General features: G+C 39.2%; 1 protein-coding gene across 1 annotated transcript in view; it reads left to right on the top strand.

Annotated features, from left to right (window-relative positions):
- The window catches only part of LRP1B (LDL receptor related protein 1B), a 1,293,242-nt gene that overhangs the window by 686,385 nt on the left and 587,898 nt on the right, over nucleotides 1-18,959 (top strand). The window contains 3 exon segments of the mRNA XM_043525164.1: nucleotides 3,907-4,078; nucleotides 9,975-10,118; nucleotides 11,614-11,850. Of these exon segments, the coding sequence (XP_043381099.1) occupies nucleotides 3,907-4,078; nucleotides 9,975-10,118; nucleotides 11,614-11,850 (553 nt within the window).

Raw genomic sequence — 18,959 nt, 5'->3', positions numbered from 1 at the left:
ACAGAGTTAGAAGTAAGTCTAGGTAGGGGATAGCATTAGTACCGTAAGAAGAAGAGGTGTAGGGGTGAGGAGATGCATCCTGATAACACCAAAGAAGGAAAAGATGATTAGTGAGATGTGCTCACCAGTCTAGGCCAGTCTGGCTGAATATAGAGTGATCCAATTCCCACTGAAATCAGTGGGGGTCTTTGCAATGATTTCAGTAGGAGCTGAATCCAAGTCCTTAAGCTGTAGGACTGTGATAAATCTGCTGAGCAGTAATACATCAGCAGACAGCAGTGTGGTGTGTCTGTTGCTGCCCTTCTGGCTTCTGACTAGAGTGTAGTATGTTGCCAGGGAATGAAAGATTCTGTGGCAGTTGGGAGGACAGTTGGAAACCTGAAGAGACAATGACAAAGGCAGCTGTTCCTAGTGGCTACTCACAGAGACAGAGCTGGGGCTTCTGAAGTTGCCCATGTGTGGCTGGATCGATCTCAGTTGTAGATTGACAAGTCTAATGTACATAGAGTAGTTAAAAACATGCAATTTCAGAATGAGCACATTACACATCCATCTGTGATATCAGTTTCTCTCCAACAAAGGGAAATTGACTTGAAGCATGGACTTGAAATGGACCCCAGCTCAACCAAGAGACAACAGGATATTTTAACTTTTTGATTTTTAAAATATGAATACAGGAAATAGCAGAGAGATGCTCATGTGGGCAGGCTGAGAGGAAGATATCAGGCTTTTCAATATCTGTAATATACTGCATTGGCCATGGCCTTTGGCCAATTGTACTGGAAAGGAGATTCCTGTAAATCTGAATCCTTTCAGCATCTGGTGCTGCTGGCACATTCACTATGTCACTATATAGTTAGATTAGAAGGTGGGTCCATCTTTAGCAGTAACTGGGACACAATTTTTGAAGCTTACTATCACAGATTTGGTCTCAGTGCCTTAGCAAAGATTACAATTTGGCCTGTTTTATTTTTCCTCTTTTCCAGGGATCTTAGATGCTGAAGAACAGTTCCTAAAACATATAAGAGGAACTGCTTTAGTTAACAACCTAGCTAGATAAGAATGGAGAGAACAGAAGATGCATCCTTGAATGCTGGTTGTTTGAGGGAGTGAGAAGTAGCAAAAAGTTAAGCATTCCAACTGGCTATTAGGGCAGCCTGTTAAATCACATACAGAAGGAGCAACCTATCAATCATCTCAGTCCACTCTGGTGATTTAAGTGGATTTCAATGGAGTTGTCTGTTTATCCCAGGGCTGGATTTGATCCAGTTTCTGGGAAGCTGGACATTACCGGAAAGTTAGGGGCTAGAAATTATTAACAGGAGGGGAGGTTATATAATCAAACACAGAAATTTTAGGTGATTGAACATATAGACATATTTAAACACTGGGAAATGAAATTCTATTTTTTGCTCTTATAAAAGTCTGTTCATCTCATACAAATGATAAAAATGGATTTCTTTAAATCTATAGAATTCCAGTATATTAACTGGTATTCTTTGTAGATATTACAGTCTTGATCCTGAAAACAAGAATCGGCTTATTGCTTACTGGTACTATCATGTATAGTCTCTTTGGCTTCATTGGTAGTAAGCTATGCATCTCTTCATGTTTTCAAGATACTTGGGGAATTGCACTTATGGTTAAAACCATCACAATAATGCATAAAACAGATGAAAATAAATAATTAAAACATCCTAAAATACATCATAAAAATATAGTCGCACAACTCCAGTTAAGTAAGTATACACCTCACAATGGGATGCAAATGAATAATAAAATGTTAAGAAATGGGCAAATGGGGGAGAAAGGAGATGATCATGCAGGAGGGAATCTTCCTCTTAAGCACAGGGCTCCATTCCTTCAATATTAAAACATTTACAAATATAATATTTTCCTGGTAAAACATTGGCATTGTAATAATTTACTGCAATGTGATGCAGGTGCATCATTATTTTCAGTGTTTTCTTTTCCACATCCCTATTACTATGATTGGACTAAATCATATTGAGTCTTAATCAGGCAAAACTTTTATTAATTTCAATTTAGAGTTCTGACTGAGTAAGGTCTGAGTATGGATGCCAAGTTCTGGCCCGGTAGGAGTAATTTTCAGAAATGGGTGGGATTTTAGTTGTACAAAATAAGAATTTTTAGAAAGGTGTCCAGCATAACATTGAGCTGAGTGGATACATCACAGTGAATAATTCTTTGATTAATTGAATCAATTGTTAATTTTTTGGAATATCTACCATCAGATTTTTTTTATTTTACTTTTTTTAAAAAACTCTTTCAGTTGGTCACAAACAGTCTCTGGAGTATCAGATATTTGATATTCAAATTGTTTGATAAAAATGATTGGTTAGTTAACTAACTTTGTGTCCCTGTTTCTTGACTGAATGAATGCACTTGCTCACATGCATAGATACACACATCAAGCCTGAATACTATGAATACAATGTTGGAATTTATTTTTAGCAAGCATTTGTGCCAGTAAAACACAGCCACCAAAAATTCACAGAAAGTCAACACAAAACGGAGCGCTAGGATGGTGTAACAGGGCATTCACCTGTGGAGTGCCTTTGAGCAACTGGATGGGGGACTACACTGCCTTTCTCCCCCTTTGCTCCCCTTTACAGATTGCCATCTTACCTTGATCAGTCTTCAATGGCTTGGCCCTCTGGCCAAGTCACAAAGTCCAAATTAATCCCTTTCTGGATATTAAAGAGTTTAGTAATTAAACAGTCTGTTTGCCCCCACGAGGGTCTTCAGCCCCAGGTCTGGGTCCTTTAAATTCATCCCTTTATTCTGACTCCCAAATAAGGCTTGTCCCTTTCTGGGGGTTTATGCCACTTTACTTGTGGCTGGTAGGGGAACCCAGGCCCACCCACTACTTGTGGTTCAAACCCAGGGACCCCATGCACAGCAACTACATACTGTTCACTCCATTCCATCACTGCTGTTCCCCTGGGCCTCTTCCTCCAAGGCCCCTTTACCTTCTTGGGTTCTCCTCTGTTCCCAGGTCAGGGGGCAGCACTCTTCTTCCTCTGGTCCCAGCCAGAAACTGGTCTGCAAAGGCCCTGCAGTTCCTTTTATCTGAGCCTGCTACATCATTGGTTGTCTCTAGCTCTTCTAGCCCTTGGAGAACCAAATCTCTCTAGCTTCCAAGATAGCTGCTCTACTGAGGCCTCTCTGGGTAGGCCTGGAGGACCCACCTCTGCTGCCATCTCACTGTTTCCTAGCGCGGGATATAGCAGAGTAATGGGCCGTGTCCAGTAGGAGCCACAAAGGCCTGGTACACCCCAGGGAACTCATTTAAAAATTTAAGAAAATATTTATTGAAAACATTTTACGGCATTCACTCAACTCTAATTATAATGTTATTGAAATAAGAAAGTGAGTCACCTTACGTATTGTGCATGCATGATTCTTCCATTTTGTATGTAGATAATAGCCTTTTACTACTCTTTACTGAATGCTGTTGCTATTTATTTATTTATTTATTTGTTAATCACTAACAATGTGGATGGTGCTGTGCAAGGCACAACTTAAAACATTTCCTGCACTGAAGAGTTTACACTCTAAAAGACAGACACAGCTAAGATAAAAAAAAGTCAAAGACTTATAGAAGTGTATTTAGAGTGTGTGTGTGTGTAATATTGATTTTTTTCTGTCTTTACATAAATTAAATTATAAAACAAGAATTTTAATAAAAATATTATGTTGCTCTAGTAAAAAGAAAGCAGAAATCACTTGACAGGCTTCACTGAGATTTTAAAAATATTTATTTACTTTTTTAAAAACTGGTTCTGTTATACAGTTCAGTTTCTACATGTTACATTATTATTATTATTTATTATTATTTTCTAAAGTCATGATAAAAATAGCCATGTTTTTTCTCTTTTTCAGGTTAGGCACCTTTATAGTTTAACAGTATTTGAAAACTATCTATATGCAACTAATTCAGATAACTTCAGCATCTTACGAATAAACAGATACAATCGCACAGATGTTCAGGCACTGATTATACTTGAAAATGCAAGAGAGATCCATGTCTATCAGAAAAGAACACAACCATCAGGTACGCTCAAAATTCCCTTTGTGGTACACTCTTCTCTGGAGCCAACTCTGGTATAACTTCACTGAAATCTTTGTAGTTAATGCTGGGGGCTAAGCTGTCCTTTGTTCTAACAGGCATAATAATAGGTATGATTTTTATGTAGAAAACCCCTATGACAAGTAATGGAGTTACTTATGTAAATCTTCTGTGCATCTGCTAGGAAAATAGATATCAGTAGAACAGGTCAAAAACGGTCCTATGGAACAGTTTTCCATTGGAAAATACTGGTTGGACAGACTCAAAAGATTCCATTGGAATGAGCTGATTCTGTTAAAACTTTCAACAGAAAGCAGGCAGCCTGCAATCTTGTCTGTCTGTTCAGTTTTCTGCCAACTTACAAGTTAGCCCACTCGCTTCTCTGTGCTCACAAGCTTCCAGATTCCATGGCAGTGAGCCCTGGTGAGCTTCCTGAGAACTGAAGTTTCCTATGATCCCCAGTAGCCTGCCTGACAGGCTGCCATAAGCTGGGTTCCCTGGGCTTCAGGGCTCAGTGGGTGGCTACCTTCTTGCCTTGCAGGATCCCAGGTTGCCCACCTGGTGAGCAGCCAGGGAGCCAGGATCCCCAGGCTTGCAGACTTCCCAGCTGGTTGGGTATCTGAATCCCTGGCTGGTGGGGTGCTGAAGGCTGGGGTTCCCTGGGATTCTAGGCTCCTGGTTGGTCAGCACCTCAGGCTTCCAAGCTTTCCAGGCTGCCTGGCTCCCCAGGTGACCACATGATGGACAGCCCAGGACTTCAGGCAGCCTGGACACCTGTTAGGATGGCAGTCAGCAAGCCAAAAAAAAAAAAAAGTTTGTTATCCTAAAATGGAATATTTCTCATCTTTCCCTCACTTTTTTTTTTTTGAGTTTTCTTGTTTTTGTTCTGATTCAGAATGAAAACATTCAAAATCTCAAACTTTGTTGTGGACTGGAAAATCCCATTCCTGCAGTTCTAATTATGGGCCTCATCCTGCATACCTTGCACACTCAAAATACCCACTGATTTTTGTGGAAATTTTAAGCGTGCAGACATTGAAAGGTAAGGCTATAATTTTTGTAAAATGATGGTTTCCCAAGAAGAGCTATTTGATATCATTCACAAGAACAGATATTATTGCTTTGGCTACTCTAACATGGAAACTGGCACACCAGCTTTACAAACAATGTGAACTTTATTATATAATTGAACTGTTAGAAAGGATTCTGAAGCTTCATCAAACTCTCGCTTGATATAGATTGGCTGAACTGATTTTCAACCCATAGTTGAAAACACTGATCTGCAGATGTCATCCATGAAGAGCATTGCAAAGAATCATACTGCTGTAGGCTGACATCTTGTCCTCATGGGGAGCAAGGAGGTTTAGCACACAGGATATATGATTTTGATAGAACTTTTGTTACATCCTTCGTGACTATGTGGTATTCTCCTGTGCTCTTTGTTACACTAGACCAGTTGTTATGTTCTGAATGGACACGTTTGTTGCTCATTAAGATTTGCTGTATGGCCTATCTCAGTTTGGTTAGGTTTCTATTCTATCTTTAGAATATGAAATTTGAATAATTTTTTATTTGTTAAGAAAACAAAGAGAAAGTTGGAAATAAAAAATAAAGTAGGCTTTGAGCCCTGCATAGGTGTGCTAGGAGGGTGAAATTAGAACATAGGAATCCTATCTCCAAGCTCACTATAGAGGAGGAACCCATAATTTGGCTTACTGAATTAGGGAACTAGTGTAGTGGGTAGCATTCAGATGAGGCATATGTGGAAAAGGTAGGGAAGATCATGATCCTGAATGCCTAAAAAGTGCTCTGGAAAGAGCACTGGCCGTGTTTTCACTTAGGTGTAGCACATCCTGCTGTCCAGCATCCATCATGGATCTTCACTTTTGTGCAAAAACCCCACTGCTTTACAAATGCTCCCGTCACTTTCTCCTTCACCAAGCTGGCAAAGGATCTACCCACAGGAGACTGTTTCTTTGATCTCCAGCACCCAGGATTCTAATTAAGCCTGTATGGTATCCTTCAGCAGTACTTACCCTATTTGAGCACCATGTTCCCTGGCACTTGTTTTTCTCAGTGCTTTGGTACCTTTTCTTCTTAGCACTCTGGTGCTTCAGCACCTGTGGTGTGCAGGTGTCACTAATCTTATTCAGAACTCCCACCCTCCTCTTTCTTTTTGCCCCTGTTGTGGCATTTTTGCTAGTTTCCTGGTCCTCTTGTGCCAGCACTGTCATCCTCACCCCAGTGTCTGAGTCCCAGGAGCTCCAGGACAAAAGTTTGTTGAGAATCCAAACATCTTATAGTTTGTGTCTGTCTTTGTACTTGGTATTCTTTCAGTCTTGCAAGTCCCTCAATGTCATGAGTTGTGGCCAATGACTTTTAAGGACCTTTCCCCCCCTTATTTCAAGTATGGCATCTAAAGAGGAAGGAAGGCCACTTTGCTACTTCCAAGTTTACCAGTGTGGCAGAATAATAACATGGTGCCACCTCCAAGCCCTCCTTGAGGAATCTCAAGGAAACTCCTAGAAATCTGGCATGAGGCCAGTCCAAGGTGCTCAATGCTGAAACCTGAGTTGGACAAGATCGTTGAGCACCAGGACTCAGTGTCAATGCTGCATATGTCGACACAGTCATAGCTTCTTCTTGAGACCAGCTTCCTCAGCAAAGTGTTCTCTGCTATCGCCAACAAAACCAAGTCTTCATCAAGCATTCACATCTTGATATTTTTGAGCCTCGGTTTTGTAGTTGGAAGCACTTAGCTTATCAGATGAGAGTGTTCCTCCATGCAAGAGGCACCCAGATGAACTGGGGCTTTCTTTTGATAGTAGATACTTTTTCTGCTTTAGAGAAGAACAAAGGAAGTGTCTCAGCAGGGGATGATCTTTGCTTTATCCAGTTTTTATAGAAACTGTCCAAGTCAGCATATTTTGAATTAAAACTACAAGAACCTACAAGACCCACTATTGAGAGGTTCCTAGACTAGAATCTCCCCTACCCCCCCCCCCCCCCACACATGCAATAGGGTCTCTGACTTTTTGTCTCATCCTCTGTACAAACCTTGTTGGTGGGAGTTGCCATCGGTAGAGGGAAGGCTGGTAACACCTGTGCCCAGAATACATTTGGATAAATAGATTAAAAGTCCTTGGCCACAGTCCATTGCAATGTGGACTACCAGGTCTTCATGGTCAAAACCTAGGTGGAGGAAGAAAGCTTTCATCTGGCCACTTCTTTCACAGAATATATACCAGGAGCTTTTAAGAAGCTAGAACACACAGAAATTTTGCTTATCAGAGGATATCATCTTTAAGGATTTTCAGTCACTTGCCTCCCTCCTATTACACTTTGAAAGTTACATTTATTTTTATTTGTTTTCCCCTTGCATCTTATTTTTAATTTTTCTCTGAGGCACATCTTTAATATTCTGTTGCTAATCTAAAATGAGATTTTCTTTCTGGCAGTTCTGCCTTCTAGTCAGTCACAGGATAAGAACATAAGAACGTCCATACTGGGTCAGACCAAAGGTCCATCTAGCCCAGTATCCTGTCTTCCGACAGTGGCCAATGCCAGGTGCCCTAGAGGGAATGAACAGAACGGTAATCAAGTGATCCATCTCCTGTCGCCTATTCCCAGCTTCTGGCAAACAGAGGTTAGGGACACCATCTCTGCCCATCATGGCTAATAGCCATTGTTGGACCTATTTTTCATGAACTTATCTAGTTCTTTTTTTGAACACTGTTATAGTTTTGGACTTCACAACATCCTTTGTCAAGGAGTTACACAGGTTGACTGTGCGCTGTGTGAAGAAATACTTCTTTTGTTTGTTTTTAAACCTACTGCCCGTTAATTTCATTTGGTAACCCCTAGTTCTTGTGTTATGAGGAGTAAATAACATTTCTTTATTTACTTTCTCCACACCAATCATGATTTTATAGACCTCTATCATATACCTCCTTTGTCGTCTCTTTTCCAAGCTGAAAAGTCCCAGTCTTATTAATCCCTCCTCATATGGCAGCTGTTCCATACCCCTAATAATTTTTTTGCCCTTTTCTGAACCTTTTCCAATTCCAATATCGCTTTTTTGAGATAGGGCGACCACGTCTGCAAGCAGTATTCAAGATGTGGGTGTACCAGGGATTTATATAGAGGAAATATGATATTTTCTGTCTTATCTATCCCTTTCTTAATGATTCCCAACATTCTGTTAACTTTTTTGACTGTCGTGCACATTGAGTGAATGTTTTCAGAGAACTATCCACAATGATGCCAAAATCTTTCTTGAGTGGTAAAAGCTACTTTAGACCCCATCGTTTTATGTGTATAGTTGGGATTATGTTTTCCAATGTGCATTACTTTGCATTTATCAACATTGAATTTCATCTGCCCAGTTTGTTGCCCAGTCACCCAGTTTTGTGAGATCCTTTTGTCTGCTTGAGACTTAACTATCTTGAATATCATCTGCAAATTTTGCCACCCCACTGTTTACCCCTTTTTTCAGATAATTTACAAACATGTTGAATAGGACTCGTCCCAGTACAGACTCCTGGGGGACACCACTATTTCTTCATTCTGAAAACTGACCATTTATTTCTACCCTTTGTTTCCTATCTTTTAACCATTTACCCATTCATGAGAAGACATTCCCTCTTATCCCACGACTGCTTACTTTGCTTAAGAGCCTTTGGTGAGGGACCTTGTCAAAGACTTTCTGAAAATCTAAGTACACTATATCCACTAAATCCCCCTTGTCCACATGCTTGTTGACCCCCTCAAAGAATTCTAGTAGATTGGTGAGGCATGATTTCCCTTTAAAAAAACCATGTTGACTTTTCCCCAACAAATGATGTTCATCTATATGTCTAAAAAATTTTTTCTTTACTATAGTGTCAACCAGTTTGCCCGGTACTGAAGTCAGGCTTACTGGCCTCTAATTGCTGGGATCACCTCTAGAGCCCTTTTTAAAAATTGGTGTCCTCTGGTCATTTGGTATAGAAGCTGATTTAAATGATAGGTTACAAACCTAGGATCTGATTAGAATGTTTGCAGGCCAGCATTTATACTTGGCAGGGGTGGTATGTGCCCATCAATAGGTGGCCTAGTTCACACTCTGCCCCACTGTCTGTACCCTCAAGTGTCAATAAATCTAAAGAACTAAGAGAATTACTAAGTAGCTAACAACCCTGAATAAGAATCCTTCAAGATGATATCTTCAGACAAGTGGAATTAGAAGGTAAGTCTTTTTCCTTATTTTAATTATCAAATATTTTCATACCTAATTTTGGGTACTCTTACTATTAGTTCAGAAGTATGCCTTTAAAATGTAGAACCAAGAGAAATGAACATTTTGAGCAAACTGTGGCTTGCTCTGCACAGTGTGCAAATGTGGAAAAGAGTGTGTGGGGAGCCTTACTGCTTTTTCGTCCCTGTACATGGATGTGCCAAAATCCCGGTCCTGTCCTCACTGAGCATAATGACTGGGAGATGATAGTAGACTCCTCCACAAGGGTATCGAGCCAGGGTGTGGATCAATACTGAGTTTAGTTGGCATGGAAGGAGCACACGCTGCACTCTGTTAAATAATGTCAGTCTGCACTGTGATGTGCTACTTCAGCGAATGCTTCTCAGGTCTATTGCTCATAAAGAGTGCTTGCGTACCTACTCCAATGTGGAATGTGGTTTAATAGCTACATTATCACACTTCGAATTTATATACTTTTCTGTTTGGGGCATCATTTTTAAAAATTGACCTCTTTTATGACTGTATCCTGGGAAGAGATGGATTGTAGCTCAGATTCGCTTTTCTGTCTAAACTCTCAACATGCTGATGCATATAATTATCTTGCTTTTAAAGGATTTCAAGCATGCTATTTTTCATTCGTTGTAGTCAGAAGCCATGCATGTGAAGTAGACCCATATGGAATGCCAGGGGGATGTTCGCACATCTGTCTGCTCAGCAGCAACTACAAAACACGGACTTGTCGCTGCAGGACTGGCTTCGTCTTGGGAAGTGATGGCAGGTCATGCAAAAGTATGTTAAAATCAAACACTTTGCTAGCAGCTAATATTTCAGGGTAGAATTCTGAGTGTTAATTAACATCATCATCAACAATAGAAATAACATAAGTTGTTAGGTAAAATTTGCTTGCAGTATGCACCTGCCATTTTGCTCACATTCTCCTTTTATTCCCTTAAAGCTATCTGACTAAATTCATTCTATAGAAGTGGGTAAATTGAACCTGGGGCACTATTGACTAAAATTAAAAACAACAACAAAAACAAATCCTTCCAAATTTTCATTTAGTAACTTTTACTCTGTTTATTTGGTGTCATAATACATCAGTACTGCAACAGAATTAAATATTTTCACATTAATTTTTACCCACAGCGGGTCAAATTCTTCTCACCATTCTGATTCATAAGCTGTTTGCCTTATTCACACAACACTGTGTGAATAAGGCAAACAGGGTTTTGTCCATGATAGTTTGGAAGAACAAGTTGATTTGAGTAACATAAGGAATGCAAACATTTTTTGAAGATTAAGTATTTCTTCTCTGAAAATTCCTGATTTGGGCTGGGACCAATAGCAGATGGAGTATTCTGAGAGAAACACAACCTGTGGATTATCTGACCCAACCAAAATATGAGTCCTAAAAGTTTTATATGAGAGCTTGTTTTTTTGAGATTTTTAGTCTGATCTCTTGGCCAAAGACATTTGATTTAGTTCAGATAATAGTGTGATGTGGACCACACAAGTAGATAGATGCTTGTATTTTGACACTTACAAGTAAACTGATTCTCAAAAGCTTTTGGGGTTTGGGCATCATCAATAAAAAATCTGATGAAATTTTCAAATAGTTTATTCTTTCTTCCCACCTTACAACTGAATTTTATGTATATCAGCTAAAACCAAACAGATTTGATTTAAAAACCCAACATAGAGCTCTAGAGGCATTGATGAAAAGTTTTGCCGTATCTTTTTCTTGTGTTTGTAGCAAAACTTTGAGTCATTTGTGTGGATTCTTAGCACTGTCGAAATAAGATAAAGATCTTTTGATTTATTTGCTTCTGCCTGTCTTCAGATGAAAGATTTTGAGTGGTCTGTTTTGAATTTGCTGAAGTTTTCTGTATTGTCAGATTTAATGAATGCCACAGTCACTGTCTACAACAGCCTCGACAGAGCCTAATGAATTGTAAAATTAAATGCCTACGATATTATACATGCTGTTTAACTTTGTAGCCAGTGTGATCTTATGATCTGTCATGTTTTTGCAAAGTGGATTGTTACAGACAAAAGAATGATTAATTAGATATAACCTAATCTCAGAGGTATTTGTATTTTAATTAAGGTAATGTAATTAGCTATCATTTTGAGTTTAGATACATTCAGAATATTTAAGGGTTTAATTTTTGGTATTGAATAAAAAAACCTCTAATTATGCCGGTTAATTAACAAGTGACATCATGCAGCATAAAGAAGATTAGGCGGCATTGGTTGTTTGCATTTTGCAATCTTTTTTCTGCAGGACCAAAGAATGAGTTGTTCCTGTTTTATGGGAAGGGACGCCCAGGAATCATACGAGGAATGGACCTGAATTCCAAAGTCGCTGATGAATACATGATCCCCATAGAAAACCTGGTCAACCCTCGTGCTCTGGACTTCCATGCTGAGACCAATTACATCTACTTCGCTGACACTACAAGCTTCCTGATTGGGCGACAGAAAGTTGATGGCACAGAGCGTGAGACAATCTTGAAAGATGGTAAGTGATGGGAGATGATAGCAACAGCAAAAGGATGTCACTAATGAGAGGGTGAACTGATCCATATAGAATGCACATGGATGAAAAGCCTCACCCAAACCTCTAACTGAACCTGAAGCCAAACTAAACCTTTTTAAAGATTGGAGAAGTTTAGATAATTTCTTTTTCCCCTTCCTTTCCTGTTTTACAGCTCTGCATTTGCATTTTTGTTTCTTGAGGGAAAACTCACAGATGCTGAGCACCTGCAGCTCTCATTGTCTTCCATGTTTTCTCAGCACCTGTGAAAATCAGACTGGAGATGTTGAGGATCTATTATGATCTACCTGATACCAGATAGTTTGCAGTTAATTATTTAATAATAAAATAAAATAATGCCAGTGGAAGAAGGTCAATAAATTGGGCTAGATCAAGCCCAAAGTGTCCAAAACTGGTGGATGCCCCTGAGTGGAAAAGGGTTTGCTAAGAAGAACATCACAATTTCCCTTTTGGCAGAGGCCTGAACAAAGACTGCGAAATGGGACTGTTGGCTGATGAGGTGATAAGGCCAGAATTCCAGTGGGATGATTCAGCAGCCTTCACTGGTGGGGCTTCATTCAAGTCCTGGCTGTAATAAAAAGCACTCTGGACTTGGTTCTCCACTGTATTTGAGCTGCACAGACTGAACAGAAAGGCAAGAAGGCTGCTGGTAGCCAGTTGCGGCTCCCTAACAGGGTCACATGGCTCTAGCACATTAGGGCTATGCAAGGGTAAACCTAATTTATGCTACTGGAATCTTATGCTAATAATGGATCATGTGTAGCTCTGCTCTGTATGCATCCTCTCTTTCTCCATGCCCTGACCCCAACATACCTCCATTTTCCCCTTACAATGGGGAAAGGGCAGCTCGTGCCTGAAGTGACAAAGCCACCCACACCAGCTTTATATAAAGTATCCCTGCACGGGGAATTCACCAGTGGGTTTCTCCAACATCTTTAAGGCATCTTTGGTCTGCTTAAGAGGCATGACAAAGGACATTTTCTATGTAAAAAGTGTTTTAAAGGTCTCACTTTATAGGGCAGATATAAGCAAAATACGCTGGTTTGATATATCAGTAATTAATTAAAGCTTTTTATGGTGTCTGTGTGTATATGATCTTAGGTTTTATACTGTGCTTTTGGGGATAAAAATAAACGTTGTTTTCATATGTTTAATTTTGATGGTGGTTGGTAGATATGTTTGTTACAAAACCCTATTTGTTTGTTTTTATTTTTGGCGGGTGTTTGGGTAGATCAATGTATCAATGTTGTAAGTTGCACAAGGTGAATGAGGTAATATTTTTTTATTGGACTAACTTCTGTTGGTGAAAGAGACAAGCTCTTGAGCCACACAGAGCTCTTCTTCTTCTGTTGCCATTCTCGTTATGATGGAAATATTTTTCCAAAGAGGAACATTTTGCAGTGTTTCCTAAAGATAGTTTGATGAGATTTGCCTAATATACTCTGTAAGTTTATTCTGTAGCTGGATCCCTTCCACTGAGAATGATTTGTCCCCAGTTCTCATGTGCTACACCATGGAATTTGTCTTTTGTTTTATGCATGCTTCCCAGCTTGGGTAGACATACACATGCTAGCTCCGCTCAAACTAGCACAGTAAAAAGACTAGTGTAGCTGGAGTTAGTATAAGTGGCACCTGTGACTAGCTTCCTGAGTACAAACCCTCACAGGCACCCGGGTACATATACAGACAGCTACCACCTGTGCTACAATGCTATTTTTAGTATGCTAACTTGAGCAAAGCGAGCACGTCTTCCTATCTGAGCTGTAAAGCATGCTCCAGGCTGAAGTGTAGACGTACGCTAACTTAGTCAGAGCTCCATATAGTTTCATAATACTAAGCATATTTGAAGAGCACTTGTCGTCATGGTATTTTTATCATTTAAAAAATTAATATGTATGCTGCTGTAGTTGCCATTTCTCTGATCACAGGTCCCCATTACTTGTGCATGGCACTTCTTGCAAGAGTAGGTGTGTTAGCCCTAGCAATATTCCAATTCAAGTAATTTCAGTCTGCCCACACAGGAACCTGATCCTACTAGCTGCTGAGTGAGAATTGAGTGCTCAGTACATTGCAGTGTGGTATCTTGACTCCCCTTGTGGTTTCAGTTGTGAATCCTCATTTTTAGCTTCTTGTACTAAACAGTTGTGTAGTGTGGGTAACTAGTTGACAGCACCCAGCAAGTTTCCTCCTAAAAGAGACAGTAGAGGTGATACCCTCATCAGCACCAGAAATGGTAGCTATAATTAGGGTTCCAAATGTGCGTTATCAACCCGGTTTCAGGTTTTCAAAGTGAGAGCTGGTTGAACACTGGAACAAAGATCAGAAACATTCAAGGAATTTAAGGATTGTTCAGTTAGAGCTCCCATGAACAGGGAGCACCCACATAATGCTTGCATGCTGGGGAGTACAAGGACAAAAGGTCACAGGAGAGTGGGGAAAAGGCTCCTTCCACCCTGGCCATTCCTTATGCATTGGGCAAGGCTGGGCGAAGTCCGCATTTCTGTATGTAGTTTGAACAGCCAACATAGTTCGTAAAGTACTTTGGGATGTATCTGTGTAAAGGGACTATGTAAAAATAAAAATGATTATTGTCTTCATTTCCTATATGTAGGGCCAGTTCTTCAGCTAGAACGTTGTCAGTAAGCCAGTCAGTAATTCAGCACAGTTTCATTGAAGTCAATAGAAATACACTACTGTACTTGGATGTGATGTCCCCCTCCTTGGTGATATTGTTAATCACCAACATCCCGTAGAATGTCCAGAATGCTAAACACTGATAAAATTGCTTCAGGATAACTTTTACTTATGAAGTAAGTAAGTGATCAAAAGTGCATTCCTTATTCGTTTATTTAACTTTAAATCAGAGTACCACTGATTACACACAGTAGTGAGTTGACTCCAATACTTCATGCTTTTTTCATTGAAGTTGTGAAACTATTAGAAATCTAGGGTGAAATCCTGGCCCAAGTGAAGTCAAAGGAAATTTTGCTATTGACTTCATTGGGGCCAGGATTTCACCTTGGTCATGATCTGACTTGAAGCTAAAGGAAAGAATAAGGAATATATTTTAATGTTCTTGGGTCTTTCTTTTAAATATGAATTTTAAATGATAATTTAGCAGAAAGAAATTACAACAGTGAATGTATTAGATCTTATAGTAGCATTTCCCCTCCCCCCTTCCCCCCATTTTAAATCTTTTGGGTATGCTGAATATTGTTAATTTGTGCTTGGAAATTCCAAAACATACATTTGCAATTTTGTACATACTTTGAGGGACTGCAGCACAAGCCACTATAGCATGGATGTCACAGGATTTATTACATTCTGTGAAATAGTTAGAATTGGATACATGTTGAGTTTGATTTAGCAGACTAAAGTAATTTCAGCAAGTGTGGCGAGCAAGTAATTCTTAGCCCATTGTTGACAATTTAGACCATTTTTGAACTCTTGTATCCTAGTTTGTCATCTCACGCTTATTTTAGATTTTTAGTTCTTATTAATATAGCACACAGTTTACTCTGGCATAGGTGGGCCTATGGAAGGTCTTTGCAGCATTTTCCTAAAGAGGGTAGAGTAGGAGTACACTGGGTTACTTTGTCGACGAAGCTTAGTGTGGAAAGTGATGGGGGTGCACTGGACCAAGGCAGGAGGGGGGCTACTGAAACTGGAATTACACAGATCCAGTGGCCCCAAAACACTGTCCAAGTAGTGTGAGGAGACTGACATAATTACTCTTGCTTGTAGGCTCTTTCGCCATTTGAGAAAGTGGCCTGCCATCATGCATTCAGAGTTTGACAGAACATTACATTGAATCCATATCAAACAAGATTAAAGATCAAAATACACCAGTTCTGTAGTTTATTAGTGATAGAAGCAGAGCTTGTTCAACATATTTCGGAAAACTTGAATATTTTAAAACCTTCCGCCCCATCCATCTAATACATACCATCCCTATAAATGTGACCTATTTCTAGCAGTCTCCATAGCAACCTGTTTGCATCCAGTTTTCTGTGATTTAAACATGTATTTTTTCATTTTTGGAATTTACTGAATTTAGCTGAAAAATTCTTGGGTTTTGAAAAACTTGAAGTTTGGGGTCTACTGATTTTTTTTAACATGAATTTTGCAAGTGTCAGAACTCCCAAAACCTGGCTGTCCCTTGCACAGTTCCCACCAGATGGCACAGTGCACCTGTTCAGAGGAAGGTAACTGTGAGTTGGTAGCTGCTGCAGCTGTGCAGTTGGGGAGAGAGAGAGAGCACCCATCTGCCTCCTCTGATGGGTAGAGCCCCATTCTGACCCCAGCCCTTCAGCGTGGCTCCATCCATTTCCTCTTCATAGTAAAGTTTTTAAAAAATAAAGCTAAAAGTAAAATATTAACCACAGCGTTAAACTGCATTTACTTTCAATACTCTTACTTTTCCGTCTTTGTTGTTTTTTTTTCCTCCCACAAAGCTGTGTTAATTTTCTCCACTGATTTTCACCCATTTTTAATTTTTGTAATAAATACAGATGAATTCCCAGGAAATTTTAAGCATAATAAACCCCCCAAGTGGAGGTCCTTAGCTATTTGCTATTCTGGGGTGGATGACTTTCTGGTTTTGACCACAGAAACCTTCCAGACAAAAGTTTTGTTGCAACTGATACATTTCTGCAAAAAGTTTCAGTTTCAACTAATTTGCTTTTTCTGATCAAAAAAACATTTAGTGACTCCCACTGAAGTTCAGGTCATTGCAGGTGGTGGTCTGCATCTTGCAGGACTGTATAAAGAAAGTAAAACGAACAGGAGAGACAAGACAGACCCCAGAGTAGCATCTTGAAAGACGAGAAGGGTTATACTTTTATTTATTTATTTTAATATAAACCATAGCAGTAGTTTAGAGAAAACAGATTTAAAAGATCATACTGCTTTTTAATTACAGGGGAGGGTTGCCATTAAAACAATGCAAAACCCATGAATTTCTGAATCCTGACTTACTCTAAATCTTTTGTATTGTCTTTTACGTAAGCTTCAGTGGTACTGGCAGTAGCCTTCCTTATGTTGATTGATCTTTTTACATTAAAATAACTGTTCTCTCATACCTTCATTAATCCATGCTTCTTGCTCACAGCTGCTGTGCCTGGACAATGATGTGGAGGACATTTATAGGGAAAGAACAGTTTAAAAAAATCATCAATCTGATGTCTTACTGTGATTTTCTTTAGTCACCAGTTCCAGCTTTTGTCTTTTGTTTTCTATTATGAAAAGTGAAAGTATGATTGCTGAAAAATCTGTTCAGTAGGGCAACTTAGGGATGGCATGAACATTTGGTACTACTTAATTTCAGTGCTTTATATAAATCTGTGTCATACTCTTAATAAGTTTTAACATATTTTAAAATTGAATTTGCTACATTTTTATTTAAAGGAAATCATTACAAAAATGAGAAGACAAAAACAAACAGGAAAAGAAAATATTTAAATTGCAAGGAATTTGAAACCTTGATAATTCTATTAACATGATAATGAATCCAGAGGTATTACAAAATCATAGAGAAAGGTTGTTAAACAATTTATCATATTATAAGTTCATTGAGATAGTAATGACTCCTTTTACAGATGCTATTATTGCATTTGAAGTGTCTGGCAGCCCAGGGGAATTGATATTTCATCTACTGGGTAAAACTGTAGCACTTTACCTTAGGCCATTGTTGATGTCACTCAGTGTATCATGTACTGGATTTCTGCAAACAGAAAGGTTTTCTACCCTGCTCTGGAGTAAGGATATGCACATATTTGTGTGACATAGAAAGAAACCTAAGGTCTATGTATGGTCCTTGAATTTACCACTCTTTTGGGGAATGAGAGATGTAATGTGGTTTACCACAGCAATGATCAACAGAAGTGGGTTTTGTGTGAGAAAGTGTGCTATGTAAAGAGCGAGTTCTGAAAAAAAAAGCTGAAGGACTATGTGACCATTGTTGCCTGGAGGGGCCACACTGAGAATGCTCAATCAGCAAACTGCAAAGAATGGGGCAGACAATCCCTGAAATTGGTGATTATTCTAATAATTAGATTCATCAAGCAACAAAATAGTTTCTACAACACCTTACTGGTTACCCAGAAACCAAAACCACAGTTCCCTCAAAGCTCCAGCCTTGGGCTCCCACCCAGACAGCTAAGTCAAATATGATGAGGATGACTGAAAATCTTGTTAATCATATATAAAGTTCTACCAATCCCAACAGATCGGATACATTACGCATCAGGACAATGACTATTTCAGATCTTACCCAAATACATGCTTACAGCCAATTCTTATTAACTAAACTAAGATTTATTAAAAAAGAAAAGAGAGTATTGTGGTTAAAAGATTGTTATACATATAGATATGAGTAAGGTTCTTAGGTCAAAAGAAAAGGAGTACTTGTGGCACCTTAGAGACTAACAAATAATTTGAGCCTAAGCTTTCGTGAGCTACAGCTCACTTCATCGGATGCATGCAGTGGAAAATATAGTGGGGAGATTACTGTATTTTCCACTGAATGCATCTGATGAAGTGAGCTGTAGCTCACAAAAGCTTATGCTCAAATAAATTTGTTAGTCTCTAAGGTGCCACCAGTACTTCTTTTCTTTTTGCGAATACAGACTAACACGGCTGCTACTCTGAAACCTGTTCTTAGGTCAGTTTCATAGTGGAGATGGTGAGCTGCTGAGTTGCAAAAAGTTCTTCCCAGAATCAGTTCATCCACTTATAGTCCAAACAGGCAATCCATATATAGAGTTTGTTCAAATTTTTCCATGAGAAGTAGCAGGGTAATCCAGGCTGGAGCTGGAGACCTCAGTCTTGCGACTCAAGCTTCCCTTGACAAAGCTCAAGTAGATCTCAGATAACAGGATCAGGTCCTTGGAGTTCTTTTATAGATCTCTGACAGGTATCGATAAACACTTGACATCAGGTATTCCTTGGGTGAAGAATAGTGGTTTTGAAGTAAAACCTCCTATTTCCTATGTATATCAGGTAATTAGTTGCATTCATCATCGTAAGGTAATTCTCCATTAAGAAATTCATAGACAGTTTATGACAAACTTCAA

Source organism: Chelonia mydas, chromosome 11 (genome assembly GCF_015237465.2).
Source record: "Chelonia mydas isolate rCheMyd1 chromosome 11, rCheMyd1.pri.v2, whole genome shotgun sequence".
Taxonomy (NCBI): domain Eukaryota; kingdom Metazoa; phylum Chordata; order Testudines; family Cheloniidae; genus Chelonia; species Chelonia mydas.
Note: the sequence above shows the minus strand (reverse complement) of the source record. Positions and strands in the feature narration are given on the sequence as shown.